At 42.9% G+C, this 22,380-nt stretch overlaps 1 protein-coding gene across 4 annotated transcripts; it reads left to right on the top strand.

Moving 5' to 3' along the window:
• Positions 1–238: 238 nt before the first annotated feature.
• LOC139557751 (probable E3 ubiquitin-protein ligase DTX3) lies at positions 239–17,900 on the top strand. Of its 4 annotated transcripts, XM_071372907.1 has the most exons (7): positions 239–433; positions 683–767; positions 938–979; positions 9,682–10,321; positions 10,484–10,697; positions 11,192–11,409; positions 11,745–17,900. In XM_071372907.1, exons 3-7 carry the CDS (start codon positions 967–969, stop codon positions 11,818–11,820), a joined length of 1,161 nt encoding a protein of 386 aa, XP_071229008.1. In that variant the 5' UTR covers positions 239–433; positions 683–767; positions 938–966; the 3' UTR covers positions 11,821–17,900. The 4 variants fall into 4 exon arrangements, with proteins under 4 accessions (XP_071229008.1, XP_071229009.1, XP_071229007.1 ...); XM_071372908.1 differs by lacking the exon at positions 683–767; XM_071372906.1 differs by having other exon boundaries at positions 239–767.
• Positions 17,901–22,380: the final 4,480 nt, after the last annotated feature.

Here is a 22,380-nt window from a genome sequence, read left to right as displayed (position 1 = left end):
CCACTCCATGGACTTGCCCAATCTTACATTGTTAAATAGGGCGTTTCACTCAGGTAATGCATGTGCTACAAATACATTATGTGTGCTTAGAAGTGCGTCTGTGGATTTCCCTGAATTGCTCTAGAAGATGATTCAGTCCCATCACACCCTTGCCTAAATGTTTTTTACCAATCACAGAGGGTTCTTATGACGAACTTCCTGCTTATGTTTGGCTCGTCATTAAACTGTCAGACATTGAGCTCGATCGACATTGCAGAAGACTACCGACTGACTGGTCTACAAATCACCTTGCTTCATAAAAAAAACACTCATTATTATTTGTAGATCAGTCAATCGTTCACCATTTACCCACAATGCATCGTGGACATGATGCTCTCAAACACGGCCATGGACTTTAAAGGCTAAGACATGGTTGGAAGTGCAAACAATTTCTGTAAGTATTTGTCTTGAGTATGCAGCTGTCACAAGCCGAATGAAACAGCTAACATGGAATCGTAGCCTAGTCTGTAAGTAGGGGTTGATGTTGTAGTAGTCTGTCTCAAGGACGTGGAAATAGGAAGTCAAACTCCAGTAGCGAGCGAGCAGGGGACTCGGATGAATTGTTAGCTAACGTTACGGATAGCTTAGAGTGGATATTAAGTATGTCTTGACTACAAAATACTTATCAACATATCCACTGCAGTACACGATTTTCAGGCCTCGTCCAATGGAAGATGGTGTAGCTAGTTCCATAATCTCTAAAACTCATCTGACAGCTACGGCAAAAGGTGAGACAATTTACCCCACGCCGCATTCTATTTAGTAAAATGATTATGGACGTGCCACTTAGGAATTTGAACAGAATCGTTTGGTTCCTCGCTGCTGAATTCTAAAGTAAGCGAATGTTATCTGACGTGTGTCAATGTTTACTACTTCAGTTTTTCTCTGTGTTCAACAGGGGGATATTTTCTCGATTGAAGGGAATATATGGGATCGCAAGGTAACCATCTAATAAATCATATTTATTTACACTTGTTTCATACGACTGTCAGAGGTAAAATACAGCTAACAGCTAAACGTGTTGATGGATAGAGGATCGGATTGAGGTAGGCGCAGTTTCCTTTGTTTACTCAGTCTGCATTTCAGAACAGCGGATACGTTCCTTTCAGCAGTGTCGCGATAACTACTGTCTGCCAGCCTGTTGTAGCTTTGAGGTGTGCTGCGACCACTGACACTAAACACACGCGCTCCATATGGAAACAAACATGTTAGCTACACAGTTGTTACTTTGTAACGGTTTGCGAATCATTTGGCGCTAGCTCTCATTTTCTCATGCAAACAATAGTGTGTCAAAAGGGAAATAAAAGTATTATCAAAGATATTTATAACTAACCCAAGATAGTTAATGTGTGTCATTTTTGGGAGTATGAAGCATAGTGGGCAGAACAAGCAAGGAGGTGGGCAAAGCTAAGCAGGAGTTAGCGAGATCCTATTGGCGCATTGTAGCATGTATTTGCATATTTCCGTTAGGGAACGCCTCCTTTGAAGTGCATATGTTCCCAAACTCAATTCAACCGTGCACTCCTAACAACGCCATTAAAAAATTAAAAAACTTTGGCAAAGCGATAAGTCTATATAACTTAGTGCACTATATTGGTAGTGAGCACATTCTAAAATGATGCTTCAGCTTTACTGCCCCTGTGATGTGTCTGGATTTCCCCTTCTGTCTGTGGTATTATCTGAGTTTTTCGTCCCCACCTCCTGGCTGCTATGTACTGGACCTCTTACTACCTAGTGGGAGGCGGGGGCGACACTGGTAGACAGTGACCTTCCCACCCGCCTGCCCAACACCTGCACTCACCTTCATTAACAGAACTGCGGGAAAACAGTGCTGGACAGACCCTCGCCTCCTGCTAGCTACTCTGACCGGTACACACTAGGCGAGAGGTGTGGCTACACAGTGAGCTAGCATGCTTGCTAGTTAGTGACCGACAGGCGGGGGTAAAGGACACCGTCTACCGTTGTCGCCCTCGGCCCTTCTTCTGTGGGGTTTATCGGAGGTTGTGATTCAACTTTATGGTACCTATTGTATTGGAGCGCCCCACCTCCTTTCTGTCCTAGCTTAAAAATGGGCCAATAGAAGTTTAAAGAGAGGTTCCTACAGATGCAGGAACTCCCTGAATTGCGTGCCGCAAATCCACCCTTCTCCATGCAGCATAGGCCTAATAGCAGCAATGTACCCGCAGAAAGAAGGGATTCCTCACTGAACAGTTCCGAGGACATCCATAATTCAATGTTTTGACCTGGCTGCATGTTTAATTTTTGCTCTAACAGTCCATATATACGCACTGATTGGAAGCTGCGTATAGGCTATGTGTGGGGTTCTCATATCTCATTACTTTGTCATCATGTCACGATTGTTGTGGTAGGCTAGTAAACTCACACTGCATTGCATTGTTGCACTGTTATGGCTGAGATTTGGGTAAAGAGTAGGGGGGAGTCAATTCTATGATTTCCATTTGAAAGTTTAATGAACTGAAGTTGGAGTCATTTAGAATATGAGAGTAGCCAAACTCACTGATCCCATTAAATTATGTTTCTGATGTTGGCTATTAAGTTCAGTATTTCACTTGACATGTTTTCTATTCATGAGTGGCTTGCCTTGAACACAAGCCACTGTTGATTATGAGGGGGATGTATGAAACTGTCTGTCCTCTGCGTGTCTCCTGTGCAGTTTTTCCAACATATTAGCACAGGTCACAGATAACATGGGACTGGATGAAATGAGAAGATGAAACACAATAGAAACTGTTTGAAAGAGAGCAACCCGGCTCTACGTATTTGACTGGGTTGTGACTCACCGACACCGCCCCCGGTTAGAGGGGAATAAAGAAGCCCAAGAGTTGACACACAGGGAATTTGTGTTCACACATAGGAGAAGATGTACATGGGGATGGTTCTGAAAGGTGCAGAGAAAGGAATTGGGAATATTCACATACAGGCTACAATGGATAGAGCAGAGTAGTGGAAGGACATGAATGAGCTAGAACCATGTCATGGCCTAGAACTCCAATAGCACAATATGAAGGACTCTATGTGATAATACACTGCAGCAATAAACCGTAAGCTGTTACACAGAAATACTTCATAACAAGGACTGTATCTACTATGCATACAGTTGAAGTCGGAAGTTTACATACACCTTAGCCAAATACATTTAAACTCAGTTTTTCACAATTCCTGACATGTAATCCTAGTAAAAATTCCCTGTCTTAGGTCAGTTAGGATCAGCACTTTATTTTAAGAATGTGAAATGTCAGAATAATAGTAGAGAGAAGGATTTATTTTAGCTTATATTTCTTTCATCAAATTCCCAGTGGGTCAGAAGTTTACATACACTCAATTAGTATTTGGTAGCATTGCCTTTAAATTGTTTAACTTGGGTCAAATGTTTTGGGTAGCCTTCCACAAGCTACCCACAATAAGTTGGGTGAAGTTTGGCCCATTCTTCCTGACAGAGCTGGTGTAACTGAGTCAGGTTTGTAGGCCTCCTTGCTCGCACACGCTTTTTCAGTTCAGCCCACAAATTTTCTATAGGATTGAGGTCAGGGCTTTGTGATGGCCACTCCAATACCTTGACTTTGTTGTTCTTAAGCCATTTTGCCACAACTTTGGAAGTATGCTTGGGGCCATTGTCCATTTGGAAGACCCATTTGCGACCAAGCTTTATCTCAAGACATCCGTCAGGAAGTTGTTGCAAATTATGTGGATATATTCAAGCATTGTTCGCACCAAAGTACGTTCATCTCTAGGAGACAGAACGCGTCTGCTTCCTGAGCGGTATGATGACTGCGTGGTCCCATGGTGTTTATACTTGTGTACTATTGTTTGTACAGATGAACGTGGTACCTTCAGGCGTTTGGAAATTGCGCCCAAGGATGAGCCAGACTTGTGGAGGTCTTGGCTGATTTCTTTTGATTTTCCCATGATGTCAAGCAAAGAGGCACTGAGTTTGAAGGTAGACCTTGAGATACATCCACAGGTACACCTCCAATTGACTCAGGCTAATTGACATCATTTATCAGAAGCTTCTAAAGCCATGACATAATTATCTGGAATATTCTGAGCTGTTTGAAGGCACAGTCAACTTAGTGTATGTAAACTTCTGACCCACTGGTATTGTGATACAGTGAAATAATCTGTAAACAATTGTTGGAAAAATTACTTGTCATGCACAAAGTAGATGTCCTAACCGACTTGCCAAAACTATAGTTTGTTAACAAGAAATTTGTGGAGTGGTTGAAAAACGAGTTTTAATGACTCCAACCTAAATGTATGTAAACTTCTGACTTCAACTGTATATTACATTGTACAGTAGGCTAATGACATTTTTACTAACAAGGAATTAACAATGGCAGTGTAAGAAAGGAGTGTATTTATATGAAGGAAAGTAACCTAATGCAGAGGTACATTTTAAAGGAGACAGCATACATAACATTGTTATATTATGACTCACACAAAGCCAAGTTAAACACCAACTACAACTTCCATGCACATAATTCCACCCATGATAACACTGTCAGGCTCAGAGCCATATATGTATACCCTTGCAGGAGTGTGCAGCGGCCCTGTCTGAGTAGTACAGGGCTAGCTATGAGCATCTGACATTAGGAATACCTTTTGCCCTCAGAACAGCCTCAATTTGTCCGAGCATGGACTCTACAAGGTGTCGAAAGCGTTCCACATGTGCTGGACCATTTTTGATACGATACGAGTATCGATAATCCTGTTTGCGCATGTGCATAACTATAGATAAATCCCGCAAGCGAGTTTGAGTGATGCAAGTTGGACAGAAGATCTCAATCTCTGTGCAAGAAGCACTTCAAAAAACAAATGTTAGTTTATTTTCTGGAAATTGTGCCAGATTGAGACAACAAACCATTATAAATGGCATGTTTGTGAGATTGACTTATTTCAATAGACATAGGCTTCTGACTAAAATCTGGGTTTATAATTGCAATTCCACTTTTCCATGGTTTACTGAGCTAGATGCAGGTGGCCAACATGCCAAAATCTAATTTTATGGAAAAGTCCACAATGAAACTGACATTAGATGTGGAGAATGATACATTGCGTGCTATAGCTGTGACCTTGATCACAATTGATAACTTCCACTTCAATTAACAAAATATGGCCATGAATAAATGCATAATAACACAAGGCTACAACAACAACCTGAGTTACAGGCTATTTATGAAATCTGTTTGCCAGATACACAAGACGCACAAATTGATTTGCAATGACTCCAGTGATAGTCATTTTAACATATATATTGTATCTAATGGTAGGCAACAGTAACCTGCAATGACATAGAGAAATGAATAGCCTACTTGATTGCCAGCAGATGTAGCCCATCATTTTCCACATTTGAATGTAATTTTTCATTGAGGACCTTTACCCCCATAACACAAGCATGCGAGGGAGTTCCATAACTTCCATTTCATATTTCCACCTCGCAGCGCTCCAGACCCTAAAAACTGAGCATGAGTAAAACCCTTCGTTTGATGCGGTTATCCATAAGAAAAGTCAACATTTAGAATGCAGTTTACATTAAACTACCTCTGAGCGAATTGATCTAAAGAGCTCTAGTGCGCCTAAAGTCCTTTTCCAATGCTTTGTCACCATTATATCAGTTATATCACGTTAATATGTTTTATGGAAAAAGAGTGTCTTCATAATAACCGATCTAATTAGCCTACCTACAACTGTTAAAAAGTTGTCATTATGTGTGCGCATGCTGCTCTGTCTCTTTGACTCAGCTGCCCCTGCTGCTGCACAATCAACGCACACACATCCCTTTGGCTCTCCACCACTCACTCACTCACTCAGTAACAGCCTGCTCACTGCCTTGTAGTCAGCAGCAGGTCACAGTGAAATATATATATATTATATATATATATATACACACACACACAGTACCAGTCAAAAGTTTGGACACACCTACTCATTCAACGTTTTTTCTTTATTTTTACTATTTATTTTTTGTAGAATAATAGTGAAGACATCAAAACTATGAAATAACACATGGAATCATGTAGTAACAAAGTGTGAAACAAATCAAAATATATTTTAGATTATTCAAAGTAGCCACCCTTTACCTTGACGTCAGCTTTGCACCCTATTGGCATTCTCTCAACCAGCTTCACCTGGAGTGCTTTTCCAGTGTTGAATGAGTTCCCACATATTGAATTACTGCAAAGAAACCACTACTAAAGGACACTATCAGTCCCTCCAGGATTTCGCGACATTGTTTTGGGATTTCTGCGGCCAAAAATGCTGAAAAACAGCAATTTTTCTGAAGAAAAAAAGGGGTGGAAGCTAGCTTAGATTTCCAACATAAAACTTGAATTTGACATGAACTTGAGATTTAATATGTCTTATTTGCGGATTGCCCCCATAATCTGGAGGTACTAAAAAATAATAAACTAGGACAAAAGAAACACCTAGGGTCCAATCTGAAATTAAGACCTATCTCAAGTTCATCTTCCGTGAAAATAATTTGAGACAAAGTGATCTTTTGGGCTGTTTTTTTTTTCTGAATATAACGAGAGGTGAGGGATGACCAAGGGCCAAGCTCATCTAGGCCTATATCTCAATGTAATCATTAATTTCATCCTCCCTATCCTCCTCCATATCAATTGCTCCACTGCGGAGTCGTTAGTTGTGATACATGAAGACCAAGGCTCGTAGGTTGTTGTTAAGAGGTTGATTGCCTACGGCTGGACAACTCAAGCTTGTAGATACTGTTGCTTCGCTCAGCATCAGCTGAGTTTGAGACTGCATCTTTGTAGCGTTTGGCCAGGGTGCTCAGCACAGGAAGACTCTCTTGAAGTGTATCCCAGAAGATATCTAAATCCACCACCCCACTCACTGTGGCTCTCAGTGATGCTGGTCCTACATTGGTCAACTAGGCACCCAGTTTATCTCTCGGTACCTTACTGAAGCATGGAATAGCCTTGTAGCTGGACACTGTCATCCATAAACACAATGTGACATGGATCAAACATCCTAACTTCTTGGAGGAACTCCATGGCAGGCTGTCCATCTGACGTGTACTTAGTCATTTCTTCCTCAACATTGCTGTATGCCTCTTCAACAGTGCTCACAGCAAAGGGTAAGTCGTCAACTGCATCAAAGTAGTGTGAACAAGCCTCATACTGTAGTTATTTGTTGGCCACAATGTTCATCTGCAAGTCCTCTAAATAGTGAAAGATCTTTGTTTTCACGGGGCGTCTGCTTTGGAAGATGTTGAGAAGCAGCAGGATGATTTTACACTTGTCTGTCATGATGTTCAGCTGAATCTGCAGCGACTGAACCTGCTCTTGGTTTTGTAACATCTCATGGAGTTTCTCTACAGACTGTGGTGCACTTCGGCCACACACCTGTGAATGACAAGGAATAAAAAAGAGGAACATAAGAAATATTACTTATACTCACTGTAAAATGACATCGCGGCATAAAAAAAAAGTAAGGTCACCTTTTTCTGCATAATTACAATGATATAAATGACAATGATTTAAGCAAATGTAGAAGGCATGTAGATTTAAATCATATCTGTATTTCCATCTCTATGAACCCCTTGTAGAGGCCAAACTGCCCTGCTGAGAACTTATTCTGCCTGTCCCTGACTGGTGAAACATATGCGAAGAACTTAGCATGAATGCGTTCAGCTGATCAAAAGGTTTGCAGAAATGGAAACTTTTGAATGGTTGCACTGCTCCAGAAACACTGTCTCTACGAGGTAGGCAATAATTATCCCGAGGTCGCATCCTTTTCAAATGGTGCGATGAGGATGTTTAGTATGCATCTTCGTTTAACATCTGGAGTTTCATCAGTGATGACTGTCACTGGCTTCCCTGCAAGTTGTTGCTTGAGTTCTTCCTTCACCTTCAGGTAGACATCTCCCAAGTACTTTTCCTGTAGGTGGTGGATACCAGGTACTTTTTAAACAATATTACAATAAAAAAAAAATGTGTTTTTGTGATCCGTATGAATTTTTACAGAGTTTTAAACGGCAAAGCTGACAAATTGCACTCAGTGCTTTGAGCCGTGCTCTCCATAGACAGACTGGGGAGAGCAGAGTGCCGACCACCCTACTAAAGCCAAGGTCAGCGGAGTAAAAGTTTGAGTAAAACGCCACTCACCTTGATTCTTTCAGTGCTTGCCGCAGTCTTCCCTGCTACCACGTCAGTCATGGAGATCTGCTGCTGTGGGAACTGTTCTGACATTTCCATATGCTTTGCTGATTCCAAGTGACTGTTGATTGTCGACTTTCAGCACAACGTTGCACGGAATGCAAAACAATTTCCCCCCACTTCCATGTAAAACATTTGGAAATTGGTCTTTTAACTGTTATTTTTGTTGGCAAATGAGATTGTTGATGGCTGACAGGCAGTACAATGACCAGAAATCAATCAGCCATCTTCGCACGCTGACAGGCCAGGGGGAAAAAACTTGTGGTTGAATTGGGCCTTTTTCCACGGTAACCGTGCAGTAATTGGTCAAAATTACTAACCCGCTTTTGATTGGACCCTTTTATGCGCTAAAAGTGTGGGGATTGGTCAAAATTGTGAGCTCTTGCATAATATGCACTGATTGGTTGATTTTTGCATTGAATTATGCGATCGCAGTATCGCACAATCCTGGAGGGACTGCAATAAGAAGAGACTTGCTTGGGCCAAGAAACACGCGCAATGAACATTAGACAGGTGGAAATCTGTCCTGTGGTTTGATGAGTCCAAATGTGAGATTTTTGGTACCAACTGTTGTCTTTGTGAGACGCAGAGTAGGTGAACGGATGATCTCTGCATGTGTGGTTCCCACTGAGAAGCATGGTGTAATGGTGTGGTGGTGCTTTGCTGGTGACACTGTCAGTGATTTATTTAGAGGTACAATTAAGGTACAATTAACCAATTAACCAGCACGACTATCACAGCATTCTGCAGTGATACGCCATCCCATCTGGTTTGGGCTTAGTGGGACTGTCATTTGTTTTTCATCAGGACAATTACCCAACATACCTCCAGGAGAGTGATAGAGTGCTGCGTCTGATGACCTGGCCTTCACAGTAACCCGACCTCAACCCAATTGAGATGGTTTGGGATGAGTTGGACCGCAGAGTGACGGAAAAGCAGCCAAAAAGTGCTCAGCATATGTGGAAAGTCCTTCAACACTGTTGGAAAAGTATTCCAGGTGAAGCTGGTTGAGAGAATGCCAAGAGTGTGCAAAAATCTGTCAAGGCAAAGGATGGTTACTTTGAAGAATCTCAAATATAAAAAGTATTTATTTATTTTTAAGAGAAATGCCATGGTGCCCGAGGTGCAATTTAGCCCAAAAACCCGCAACCCGCGAACAATACATTTTCACCCGTGACATTGTTTTCAAAGTAGGTCAAATTGCAGTGAACATGGCAACACTCCTTGCTGGAACTTAGTCCCACAGCACACTCGGCAGGGGATTCTCTAACATTGTTTATCATGCAAATGTTAACAACTACGTTCACTGCATTATTTGAAATGTTAGTCTCTCTGTTGTGTATTTCCTGTACATTTTCCTCCAGTGCAGTAAGTTTAGCATGACATTTTCCTTTTATGTTAGGCTTGAATATGTGTCTAATGGCTTCTCTCGTATTTCCCTATGCAGTTTCATCGGATGAGATGAGTGTGCGCGGGGGGCAGGGTAGTGACGAGGTGCTGGTGTCCCAGGCAGTGTGGGACTACCTGGCTGCCGCCGGCCAGCCCTGGCTCATAGACTTTCAGGACAAGCAGGGCTTGAGCGCCGGCATCATCCGCCGAGGGGAGCGGGGAGGCTGCTGCGCAGTGCGGCTACGCCCCATAGAGGGATCCCGCTCTGGGGGAGGACCGGGGATGATGGAGGAAGGACCCATCTCCAACGAGACCCGCAAGGCCTTCATAGACTTATGCCGCTGCGCCCGGAAAGAGATGAGCAAACAGGATGGGGGTCCTAAACGGAAGAGGTCCCTGCTGCCCTGCGTTGGGGTGGGGGTCCTGGAGGGGGATGGAGAGGGGAGCCTGCTACCACCTCAGCCTCCCCAGCCCAGACGCTCTCAGAGGCAGCAACAGAGATATAAGAAGCCAGCGGAAGAAGAGGCCTGTGTGGTCCTCTCCAACTCCACGTCCCACAACGAATCCGCACAGAGGAAGATGGAGGTCAGCTGCAGTATGATGGCCTCCTCTCATAACCAATCCCACAGTGAAGCAGAGGACTACACCTCATGTTCCATCTGCATGGGTGACATGGTGGAGAGGACCACGCTGGAGAGGTATAGCTACATATTTAACTTTTGTGTTCAGTAATTCTCAAGGTTTTTCCAAACCATGAAATGTGTCAGCCTTCACTGCTATTGATGCAATGTAATGTTTTCAAAATTATAAGTAAAAGTGTTCTCTCTCTTTCACTTTGACCCCCCCCCCCCCCCCCCAAGGTGCGGCCACGCATTCTGCCGGTTGTGTCTGGACCAGGCCTTCAAGGTGAAGAGAGCGTGTCCTGTGTGTCGTCAGGTGTACGGCCAGCTCATAGGGACCCAGCCGGCTACCGGGTGTATGATGGTGGAGAGGGACCCAGATCTGGAGTTGACAGGACACGAGGGTTACGGGTGTATCTGCATCATCTACAGCTTCCCACCTGGTTTACAGGCGGTGAGTATGTATGTATGTATGTGTGTGTGTGTGTGTGTGTATGTATACTAAAGACACATGGAAGGGTATAGAAATGGGAACTAGTAAGAAGTTTTGGTCTAGTCCATTACCTTTCATGGTTTTCCTATATCTGACACATCATTTACATTGCTAACCATCTCTCTTTAGTATTTTTATTTGTGGCGAATACAGCAATGTTTACAAATCCCAGCTTGGATCTTTTAATGGTTCGTATCCAGGCTGTATCACAACCGGCTGTGATTGGGAGTTCCATAGGGTGGCGCACAATTGGCCCAGCGTCGTCCGGGTTTGGCCGGTGTAGGCCGTCATTGTAAATAAGGATTTGTTCTTAACTGACTTGACTAGTTAAATAAAATACAGTCCATGCTTGAAGTAATGTTATTGAATGTCTATACCACTTCACTTCATTTCTGTGGATATAATTGTTCATGTTCTTTTCTAACAATCCTCTGAATTATGCCTGGGTCCTGCAGCTGGAGCACCCTAACCCGGGGGTGAGGTACCCTGGGACGGACCGCGTGGCTTACCTCCCAGACAGCCCAGAGGGGAACCGGGTCCTGGGCCTGCTCCGCCGGGCCTTCGAGCAGCGCCTCATCTTCACCATAGGGACCTCCATGACCACAGGAATGCATAACGTCATTACCTGGAACGACATCCACCACAAGACCTCCTTATGGGGCGGACCACACTGGTATGGAAACAGATGTCTTTACTGAACGCTATTGGAGATTTAAGTATGTTTGTGAGATGTGACAAGTCATGTTTACATTTTTGTGAAAAAAGCTATTGATGACTGCTGGAATGGAAGTCAAATATAATCATATGGCTTAGTTTGTTCTTATGAGATGTAACAATTTTTTTTCTCCAGTTTATATCAATAGAAAGCTATAAATGTTTTGAGCATGTAGTGGGGGGTTAAATTGTGATTATTGTCGTGCATTTGCTTTTAGAAGGAACACTAGCTGTTTCTTTGATTACAACAACTCTCTGACCTGCTGAGGGTTTTCTGTTAATTTCTCCTGACAGCTTTGGATATCCAGACCCCACTTACCTGGTGAGAGTGACCGAGGAACTCAGAGAGAAAGGCATCACTGCAGACTGACCGTACAGATTCTAGAATGATTATTCTAGGAACATTTTAGGAACCTCTGACTATCCTGCCCTGCTGCTGCTGGTTGCTAGGCTGCAGGCTCCTGGACCTAGACCCAGCATAGCAGCGGATGAATACGAGATGTGACTGGGCCCCACAGCAGCCGCAGGAGTACGGCCCAGTGGAGGCCCACATATCCCTACAAGACCACTCGATGGGGTCACCCACCTTCCACTTCAGTCGAATTTTCACTAATCATGCATTGATGTCAATTGGAGACCATTTGACTTAAGTGGAATTTAGGATTCACCCTTATGTTCCTATCCTCGTTATCTATCTTCCGAGTTCGGCTCAACCCAGCAGCACTTTGTGTGGAAGAGAACATACAAATGAGTGCAGTGCAATCTCTGTGTGAGCCGTTTTTGGCTGCACTCATCCAAGTATTTATCATATAGGGATTCATAATGTGGAGGTACATACTACTTAAATATTATTTTGAAACCTAAGTTCAAAGAATAGTCCTATTTTGTCTGTTATATTAATGTTTATTTCCACGCTGGGGGACACATTCTTTATTTACCTGTTAAAAACACATGATTTGTGCTCTGTCCAGTACGCTCGTAGAATAATTATATTTTTCTTTATGTAATTATGTTAATAATAACCTGTTATTTACACTGTATTAAGACAGTACTCGAGATAGTTGGTGGCAGGCAGAATAGTACTGTCTGTTTCAATAGAAAGCTCCTAAAGAAATAATTATATTTCTCTGAAAGGAGTTGCACTCGAAGGCACTTTGTCAAGGAGGGAGGGAGTCCGTCAGTAGTTCAGTCACTGTTGGAGGGGGAGTTGTTCTCTGCATAGAATAAGAATTATCCTTTTGAATTAGAATGATCATTCTAATTCTGTGGTTCTCTGCTTCCACTTTAGGGAACTGGTAGATGGAAGAATGCTCTGAGCAAAGCCAGGTAGGCGTTAGTCGTTAGCAGCCGTGAAGCTAATAGCCTGGTAGCTATAAGTTGATGTCAATTTGCTTAGAGCCCTTCATTTCCCTTTTGATCTTCCTCTCCTTTGATTTCTTCTCCTTTTTACTTAAATAGGAAGAATGTTTTCTATTTGATGTCTCTCTCTGCTGCACCGTTCGGTTCTAGCTGATGAACCAGGAATGTCCAGATAGACTGACTACTAAGTATGAGATTCATTGTCATTCCTGACCGCCCCTTGCTCTCTCTCTCCTCTCTCCCCTCGGTTGTTTCTCTACTCTAAGATGTTATCCCTCCCAGGACCTGTATTCACAAAGTGTCTCAGAGTAGTAGGGCTGATGTAGGATCAGTGTGGCCTTTTCAATCATAATGAATGAGTAAGGGACCCTGATCCTAGGTCAGCACTCATACTCTGACAAGCTTAACGAATAGGAGACCAGGTTTTGAACGGAGTTCAGTTTGATTTCCAGTCAGCCAGCCAGTCAGTCAGCACTCCTCATTTTCTAATAACCAGATTTACTTGATGATGTCAAATAAGAAGGGCGTGATGTCGAACCACTTAAACCAAATCAAATGCACAATAGGGCTGTATATTTATTACCTCTGACCCCGGCTGAAATGGCACCCTATTCCCTATATAGAGTAATAGTGCCCATAGGCTTCTGGTCAAATGTAGGGCACTAATATAGGACTCTGGTCCAAAGTAGTGTAGGGAATAGTGTACCATTTTGGATGCAAGCCCTATCTGACCAGGAGACGTTTGTTTGATGATTGTCTCATAAATAATGAGGTATCTATCTGCTGTAATTCACATTTGTCTTCTACGGGAATAATCTAGGATTAACAAAATAGTTACCTGTGATATGAAAATGTTGAGGAAACTCCGGCACTCCCTTACAGCGGTATTGTCAGTGATGTATTTAGTTCCCTTGTTTTGATACATTTATCTAACTGTTAGCGTGCCTATATTCTAGTTTGAAGACAGTGGATCATGTTGATGTTAATTCATGAAAAGCATGTCTTTTTACTAGACTGTCTTAATTGTTATTTGGAGGGTGAGACTCAGCAGCGTTGTGTTATCTGGCTTTCTACCGTTTTTTGAGAATATATATATACTGATGTGTATCTGCATGAGTTTTTCTGTGATATGTCAGATGAAAGCAGTCCAACGACGTAGCCTCACTCACAAATTATCAAGCTCTGTGTGTGAGAGTCATTTTGCATGAGAAAATGATGCATATAGATAGTGCAGTGCTCTCCAACCCTGTTCCCGGAGAGCTACCCTCCTGTAGGTTTTCACTCCAACCATGTTCTTGAGAGCTACCCTCCTGTAGGTTTTCACTCCAACCATGTTCTTGAGAGCTACCCTCCTGTAGGTTTTCACTCCAACCATGTTCTTGAGAGCTACCCTCCTGTAGGTTTTCACTCCAACCCCAGTTGTAACTAACCTGATTCAGCTCATCAACTAGCAATGTTTTTGGAATCCGGTATGCTAGATTAGGGTTGGAATGAACCTACAGAACGGTAGCTCTCCAGAAACAGGGTTTGAGAGTCCTGGTCTAGTGACTCTATTCTGTTACCTTCTCCTATTCATTTGTCTGCAGTCAGATGATGTAAAATAATATAAACTCAGCAAAAAAAGAAACGTCCTCACTGTCAACTGCGTTTATTTTCAGCAAACTTAACATGTGTAAATATTTGAATGAACATATGATTCAACCACTGAGACATAAACTGAACATGTTCCACAGACATGTGACTAACAGAAATTGAATGTGTCCCTGAACAAAGGGGTGGGTCAAAATCAAAAGTTACAGTAACAGTCAGTATCTGGTGTGGCCGTGCATCTCCTCCTCATGACCTGCACCAGATTTGCCAGTTCTTGCTGTGAGATGTTACCCCATTCTTCCACCAAGGCACCTGCAAGTTCCTGGACCTTTCTGTGGGGAATGGCCCTAGCCCTCATCCTCCGATCCAACAGGTCCCAGACGTGCTCAATGGGATTGAGATCCGGCCTCTTCGCTGGCCATGGCAGAACACTGACGTTCCTGTCTTGCAGGAAATCACGCACAGAACGAGCAGTATGGCTGGTGGCATTTTCATGCTGGAGGGTCATGTCAGGATGAGCCTGCAGGAAGGGTACCACATGAGGGAGGAGGATGTCTTCCCTGTAACGTACAGCGTTGATATTGCCTGCAATGACAACAAGCTCAGTCCGATGATGCTGTGACACACCGCCCCAGACCATGATGGACCTCCACCTCCAAATCGATCCCGCTCCAGAGTACAGGCCTCTGTGTAACACTCATTCCTTCGACGATAAACGCGAATCCGACCATCACCCCTGGTGAGACAAAACCGCGACTCGTCAATGAAGAGCACTTTTTGCCAGTCCTGTCTAGTCCAGCGACGGTGGGTTTGTGCCCATAGGCGACGTTGTTGCTGGTGATGTCTGGTGAGGATCTTCCTTACAACAGGCCTACAAGCCCTCAGTCCAGCCTCTCTCAGCCTATTGCGGACAGTCTGAGCGCTGATGGAGGGTTTGTGCGTTCCTGGTGTAACTCGGGCAGTTGTTGTTGCCATCCTGTACCTGTCCCGCAGGTGTGATGTTCGGATGTATCGATCCTGTGCAGGTGTTGTTACACGTGGTCTGCCACTGCGAGGATAATCAGCTGTCTCCTTGTAGAGCTGTCTTAGGCGTCTCACAGTGCGGACGTTGCAATTTATTTCCCCAGTCCTCATGCCTCCTTGCAGCATGCCTAAGGCACATTCACACAGATGAGCAGGGACCCTGGGCATCTTTCTTTTGGTGTTTTTCATAGTCAGTAGAAAGGCCTCTTTAGTGTCCTAAGTTTTCTTAACTGTGACCTTAATTGTCTGTAAGCTGTTGGTGTCTTGACTACCGTTCCACAGGTGCATGTTCATTAATTGTTTATGGTTTATTTAACAAGCATGGGAAAACGTGTTTAAATCCTTTACAATGAAGATCTGTGACGTTATTTGGATTTTTACGAATTATTTTACGAAGACAGGGTCCTGAAAAAGGGATGTTTCTTTTTTGCTGAGTTTACTAGGCCCATACGTTCATTAAATATCCTTTTCGTTTGCTATATACAGTTAAAGTCGGAAGTTTACATACACTTAGGTTGGAGTCATTAAAACTCGTTTTTCAACCACTCCACAAATTTGTTTACGAACTATAGTTTTGTTAAGTCGGTTAGGACATCTACTTTGTGCATGACACAAGTAATTTTTCACACAAAAAATTAGACAGATTATTTCACTTATTCACTGTATCACAATTCCAGTGGGTCAGAAGTTTACATACACTATGTTGACTGTGCCTTTAAACAGCTTGGAAAATTCCAGAAAAGGATTTCATGGCTTTAGAAGCTTCTGATAGGCTAATTGACATCATTTGAGTCAATTGGCGGTGTACCTGTGGATGCATTTCAAGGCCTACCTTCAAACTCAGTGCCTCTTTGCTTGACATCATGGGAAAATCAAAAGAAATCAGCCAAGACCTCAGGAAAAAAATGCTTCATCCTTGGGAGCAATTTCCAAATGCCTGAAGGTACCACGTTCATCTGTACAAACAATAGTACACAAGTATAAACACCATGGGACTACGCAGCCGCCATAGCGCTCGAGAAGTAGAACGTTCTGTCTCCTAGAGATGAATGTACTTTGGTGTGAAAAGTGCAAATCAATCCCAGAACAAAATCAAAGGACCTTGTAAAGATGCTGGAGGAAACGGGTACAAAAGTATCTATATCCACAGTAAAATGAGTCCTATAACGATACAACCTGAAAGGCCGCTCAGCAAGGAAGAAGCCACTGCTCCAAAACCGCCATAAAAAAGCCAGACTGGTTTGCAACTACACATGTGGACAAAGATCCTACTTTTTGGATAAATGTCTGATGAAACAAAAATAAAACTGTTTAGCCGTAATGACCATCGTTATGTTTGGAGGAAAGAGGGGGATGCTTGCAAGGCGAAGAACACCATCCCAACCGTGAAGCACGGGGGTGGCAACATCATGTTGTGGGGGTGCTTTGCTGCAGGAGGGACTGGTGCACTTCACAAAATAGATGGCATCATGAGGCAGGAAAATGATGTGGATATATTGAAGCAAGACATCAGTCAGGAAGTTAAAGCTTGGTCGCAAATGGGTCTTCCAAATGGACAATGACCCCAAGCATACTTCCAAAGTTGTGGCAAAATGGCTTAAGGACAACAATGTCAAGGTATTGGAGTGGCCATCACAAAGCCCTGACCTCAATCCCATAGAAAAGTGGGTAGAACTGAAAAAGCGTGTGTGAGCAAGGAGGCCTACAATTCTGACTCGGTTACACCAGCTCTGTCAGGAGGAATGGGCCAAAATTCACCTAACTTATTGTGGGAAGCTTGTGGAAGGCTACCCCAAATGTTTGACCCAAGTTAAACCATTTAAAGGCAATGCTACCAATTACTAATTGAGTGTGTGTAAACGTCTGACCCACCGGGAATGTGATGAAAGAATTAAAAGCTGAAATGATTCTCTACTATTATTCTGACATTTCAGTCTTAAAATAATGTGGTGACCCTAACTGAATTTTTACTAGGATTAGATGTCAAGAATTGTGAAAAACTGAGTTTAAATGTATTTGGCTAAGGTGTATGTAAACTTCTGACTTCAACTGTATCAAATGGCACCCTATTTCCTATAGATTGCACTACAGGGCTCTGGTCAACTGGATGGGGGGGTCAAATATAGTGGACTATATAGAGAATCGGGTGCTCAGAAGTGCACTACGTAGGAAATAGTGTTCACTTTGGGACGTATACCATTTTTTGTTTAGGGACCAACTGAAATATCTTTGGGAGACATGAATAGTAGTTTAAATCAAGCTACCGTGCAAATATTTCTATGCAGTGAACTGGGTGTTGGGATACAGGGGAATTAATCAATACTGAAAAGAGTTGCACATTGCAAATTGATTGTTAAAATGAAAGTTCAAGTTTTGCTTTTCTAATTGTGTTGATTTGTATTTTATGAGTCTGTTAATATTCAAAAAATAATGTGGTTTACATTTTAATACTTGAATAAAAAAAAGTTTTGTTCTGTTTGGTGGTATTCATTGTGTATTATTTATTACTATGTAAATAGCATCACATTGTGAATATACTACATTTATGAACCTGTTTTTCACCCTGTTATACAGCTAAAGTTATAGCAAGACTATTTTTCATTGTAGCATGCTTGTACAGTAGGCCTAGGAGCAACTGGTGACGTACAGTGCATTCGGAAAGTTTTCAGACCCCTTGACTTTTCCACATTTTGTTACGTTACAGCCTTATTCTAAAGTTGATTAAATAGTTTTTTCCCCTCATTAATCTACACCCAATACCCCATAATGACAAAGCAAAAACTGGTTTTTAGAAATTTTTGCAAGACCCTTTGCTCAGTACTTTGTTGAGGCACCTTTGGCAGCGATTATAGCCTTGAGTCTTGGATATGATGCTACAAGCTTGGCACACCTGTATTTGAGGAGTTTCTCCTATTCTTCTATGCAGATTCTCTCAACCTCTGTCAGGTTGGCTGGGGATCTGCTGCACATCTATTTTCAGGTCTTTCCAGAGATGTTCCATTGGGTTCAAGTCTGGGCTTTGGCTGGGACATTCAATAACATTCAGAGACATCCACTCCTGTGTTGTCTTGGCTATGTGCTTAGGGTCATTGTCCTGTTGGAAGGTGAACCTTCTCCCCAGTTTGAGGTCCGAAGCGCTCTGGAGCAGGTTTTCATCAAGGATCTCTCTGTACTTTGCTCTGTTCATCTTTCCCCCGATCCTGAGTGGTCTCCCAGTCCCTGCTGCTGAAAAACATCCCCACAGCATGATGCTGCCAGCACCATGCTTCACCATAGCTATGGAGCCTGGTTTCCTCCAGACGTGACACTTGGCATTCAGTCCAAAGAGTTAAATCTTGGTTTCATCAGACCAGAGAATCTTGTTTCTCATCGTCTGAAAGTCTTTAGGTGCTTTTTGGCAAACTCCAAGCGGGGTGTCGTGTGCTTTTTACTGAGGAGTGGCTTCCGTCTGGCCACTCTACCATAAAGGCCTGATTGGTGGAGTGCTGCAGAGATGGTTGTCCTTCTGGAAGGTTCTCCCTTCTCCACAGAGGAAGTCTGGAGCTCTGTCAGAATGACCATTGGGTTCTTGTTCACCTCCCTGACCAAGGCCCTTCTCCCCCATTTGCTCAGTTTGAACAGGGGGCCAGCTCTAGGAGGAGTCTTGGTGGTTCCAAACTTCTTCCATTTAGGAATGATGGAGGCCACTATGTTCTTGGGGACCTTTTAATGCTGCAGACATTTTTATGTACCCTTCCCTAGATCTGTGCCTCTGCACAATCTGGAGCTCTATGGACAATTTGGGCCGTGGGGGAGATCTTTGTGGGCTATACTTGCTCTTGTCTCAGGATAGTAACTAGGTGGTTGAAGATATCCCTCTAGCGGTGTGAGGGCTGTGCTTTGGCCAAGTGGGTGAGGTTATATCCTGCCTGTTTTGCCCTGTCCAGGGGTATCGTCGGACGGGGCCACAGTGTCTCCCGACCCCTCCTGTCTCAGCCTCAAGTGTTTATGCTGCAATAATTTATGTGTCGGGTGGCTAGGTGTCCGGTGTCCTGTGTGAATTAAAGTGTGATCTCTCTATTTCTCTTTGTCTCTCTCTCTCTCGTTCTCTCGGAGGACCTGAGCCCTAGGACCATGCCTCAGGACTACCTGGCCTGATGACTCCTTGCTGTCCCCAGTTCACCTGGTCATGCTGCTGCTCCAGTTTCAACTGTTCTGCCTGCGGCTATGGAACCCTGACCTGTTCACTGGACGTGCTACCTTGTCCCAGACCTGCTGTTTTCAACTCTCTAGAGACAGCAGGTGCGGTAGAGATACTCTGAATGATCGGCTATGAAAAGCCAACTGACATTTACTTCTGAGGTGCTGATTATTACTATCTGACCCTGCTGGTCATCTATGAACATTTGAACATCTTGCCCATGTTCTGTTATAATCTCTACCGGGCACAGCCAGAAGAGGACTGGCCACCCTTCATAGCCTGGTTCCTCTCTAGGTTTCCTCCTAGGTTTCTGCCTTTCTAGGTAGTTTTTCCTAGCCACCGTGCTTCTACACCTGCATTGCTTGCTGTTTGGGGTTTTAGGCTGGGTTTCTGTACAGCACTTTGAGACATCAGCTGATGTAAGAAGGGCTTTAAAAATACATTTGACTGATTGAATTCTTTTGACCTCATGGCTTGGTTTTTGCTCTGACATGCACTGTCAACTGTGGGACCTTATATAGAAAGGTGTGTGCCTTTCCAAATCATGTCCAATCAATTGAATTTACCACAGGTGGACTCCAAGTTGTAGAAACATCTCAAGGATGACAATGGAAACAGGATGGACTCAATTTCGAGTCTGAATACTTATGTAAATAAGGTATTTCTGTTTTGTATTTTTAATACATTTGCAAAAATGTATAAAAACCTGTTTTCAGGTAGATTGCTGAGGATTTATTTATTTTTAATAGATTTTAGAATAAGGCTGTAACGTAACAAAATGTTGAAAAAGTCAAGGGGTCTGAATACCTTCCGAAGGCACTGTATATACTAATTAATCTCAATTATATGACTGTTTATTGAGCAGTCAAAAAAATCTGTTAATTATTTCACAAGCATTTCGCTACACCTGCAATAACATTGGCTAAACACGTGTGTGTGACTTTATTTGACTTTATGTTTCAATGTACAGAATGTCCTTGTTGCGTATGACAGAATCCACACCTCCATGCCATTCTCCTAGTCCCCAGCAGAGGGCGATACTCTCCAAAATGACAGCAGCGTGCTTGGTAAGCAGCTTCAGCAGCACCAAACCCTCTCTCTACAACACTATACAACATTGCCTCCCCACACCCCAGTCTCCATAGCCCAAAGTGACAGAGAAGAGCACAGCATCTGCCATGGAGAGTATTGTATGAGTAATGTTTTTCTATGGGGCTCAGGGCAGCGTTGGCATTAGCATCTGTATTATGAGACCGACACAGAGACCCCCCCCCCATTCAGGGTTACAAAATTACCAATAACTTTCCCAGAAATCCCGGTTGGAAGGTTCCCAGAAACAGGAATGAATAAGCAGGAAAACCGGGAATCCTTCAACCAGGATTTGTGGAATACCTGGGGATTCTGGGAAATGTACTGTAATTTTGTAACCTTTGCCCCATATACAGTCAAGTCCATAAGTATTTGGACAGTGACACAATTTGTATCATTTTGGTTCTGTACGCCACAATGGATTTGAAAGGATAAAGAAGTGCTTTAAGTGTAGACCTTCATCTTTAATATAAGGGTTGTGTCAACATTATTGTATGAACCGTGTAGGAATTACAACCATTTTTATACATATCCCTCCAATTTTAGGGGCTCAAAAGTAATTGGACAAACTAACAATCATAAATTAAATTGTGTTTTAATACTTAGACATCACCAGATGCTGGGTTTCTTCCCTGGTGATGCTCTGCCTTTACTGCAGCGGTCTTCAGTTCCTGCTTGTTCTTGGGGCGTTTGCCTTCAACAAGTGAAATTCATATGCTGTGGTAGACGGCTTGTAACGTGTATGCTGGGAGTCGGGAAGCAAGTACAGGGAGTGAATTTAATAATAAATGGAACAAACCACGAGTAGCGTACAGACATAAACACAGAAACAGAATAAATAACGTCTGGGGAAAGAACCAAAGGGAGTGACAGATATAGGGGAGGTAATCAGGAAGGTGATGGAGTCCAGGTGAGTCTCATGAAGCGCAGGTGCGTGTAATGACGGTGGCAGGTGTGCATAATGATGAGTAAACTGGCGACAATGAGCACCAGAGAGAAGGAGCGGGAGTAGACGTGACACAGCTAAAATAATAACACCTTGGTCAATGTCCAAATATTTATGGACCTGACTAATTAAATAGAACATTACTATTATGTATCGCTATGGACACCCCCTTCTAATGTCATAATATTATGTATCGCTATGGACACCCCCTTCTAATGTCATAATATTATGTATCGCTATGGACACCCCCTTCTAATGTCATAATATTATGTATCGCTATGGACACCCCCTTCTAATGTCATAATATTATGTATCGCTATGGACACCCCCTTCTAATGTCATAATATTATGTATCGCTATGGACACCCCCTTCTAATGTTATAATATTATGTATCGCTATGGACACCCCCTTCTAATGTCATAATATTATGTATCGCTATGGACACCCCCTTCTAATGTCATAATATTATGTATCGCTATGGACACCCCCTTCTAATGTCATAATATTATGTATCGCTATGGACACCCCCTTCTAATGTTATAATATTATGTATCGCTATGGACACCCCCTTCTAATGTCATAATATTGTGTATCGCTATGGACACCCCCTTCTAATGTTATAATATTATGTATCGCTATGGACACCCCCTTCTAATGTCATAATATTGTGTATCGCTATGGACACCCCCTTCTAATGTCATAATATTATGTATCGCTATGGACACCCCCTTCTAATGTCATA

The sequence above is a fragment of the Salvelinus alpinus genome, chromosome 28 (assembly GCF_045679555.1).
Source record: "Salvelinus alpinus chromosome 28, SLU_Salpinus.1, whole genome shotgun sequence".
NCBI classification, from domain to species: domain Eukaryota; kingdom Metazoa; phylum Chordata; class Actinopteri; order Salmoniformes; family Salmonidae; genus Salvelinus; species Salvelinus alpinus.
This window is presented reverse-complemented; position numbering and strand designations above follow the sequence as displayed.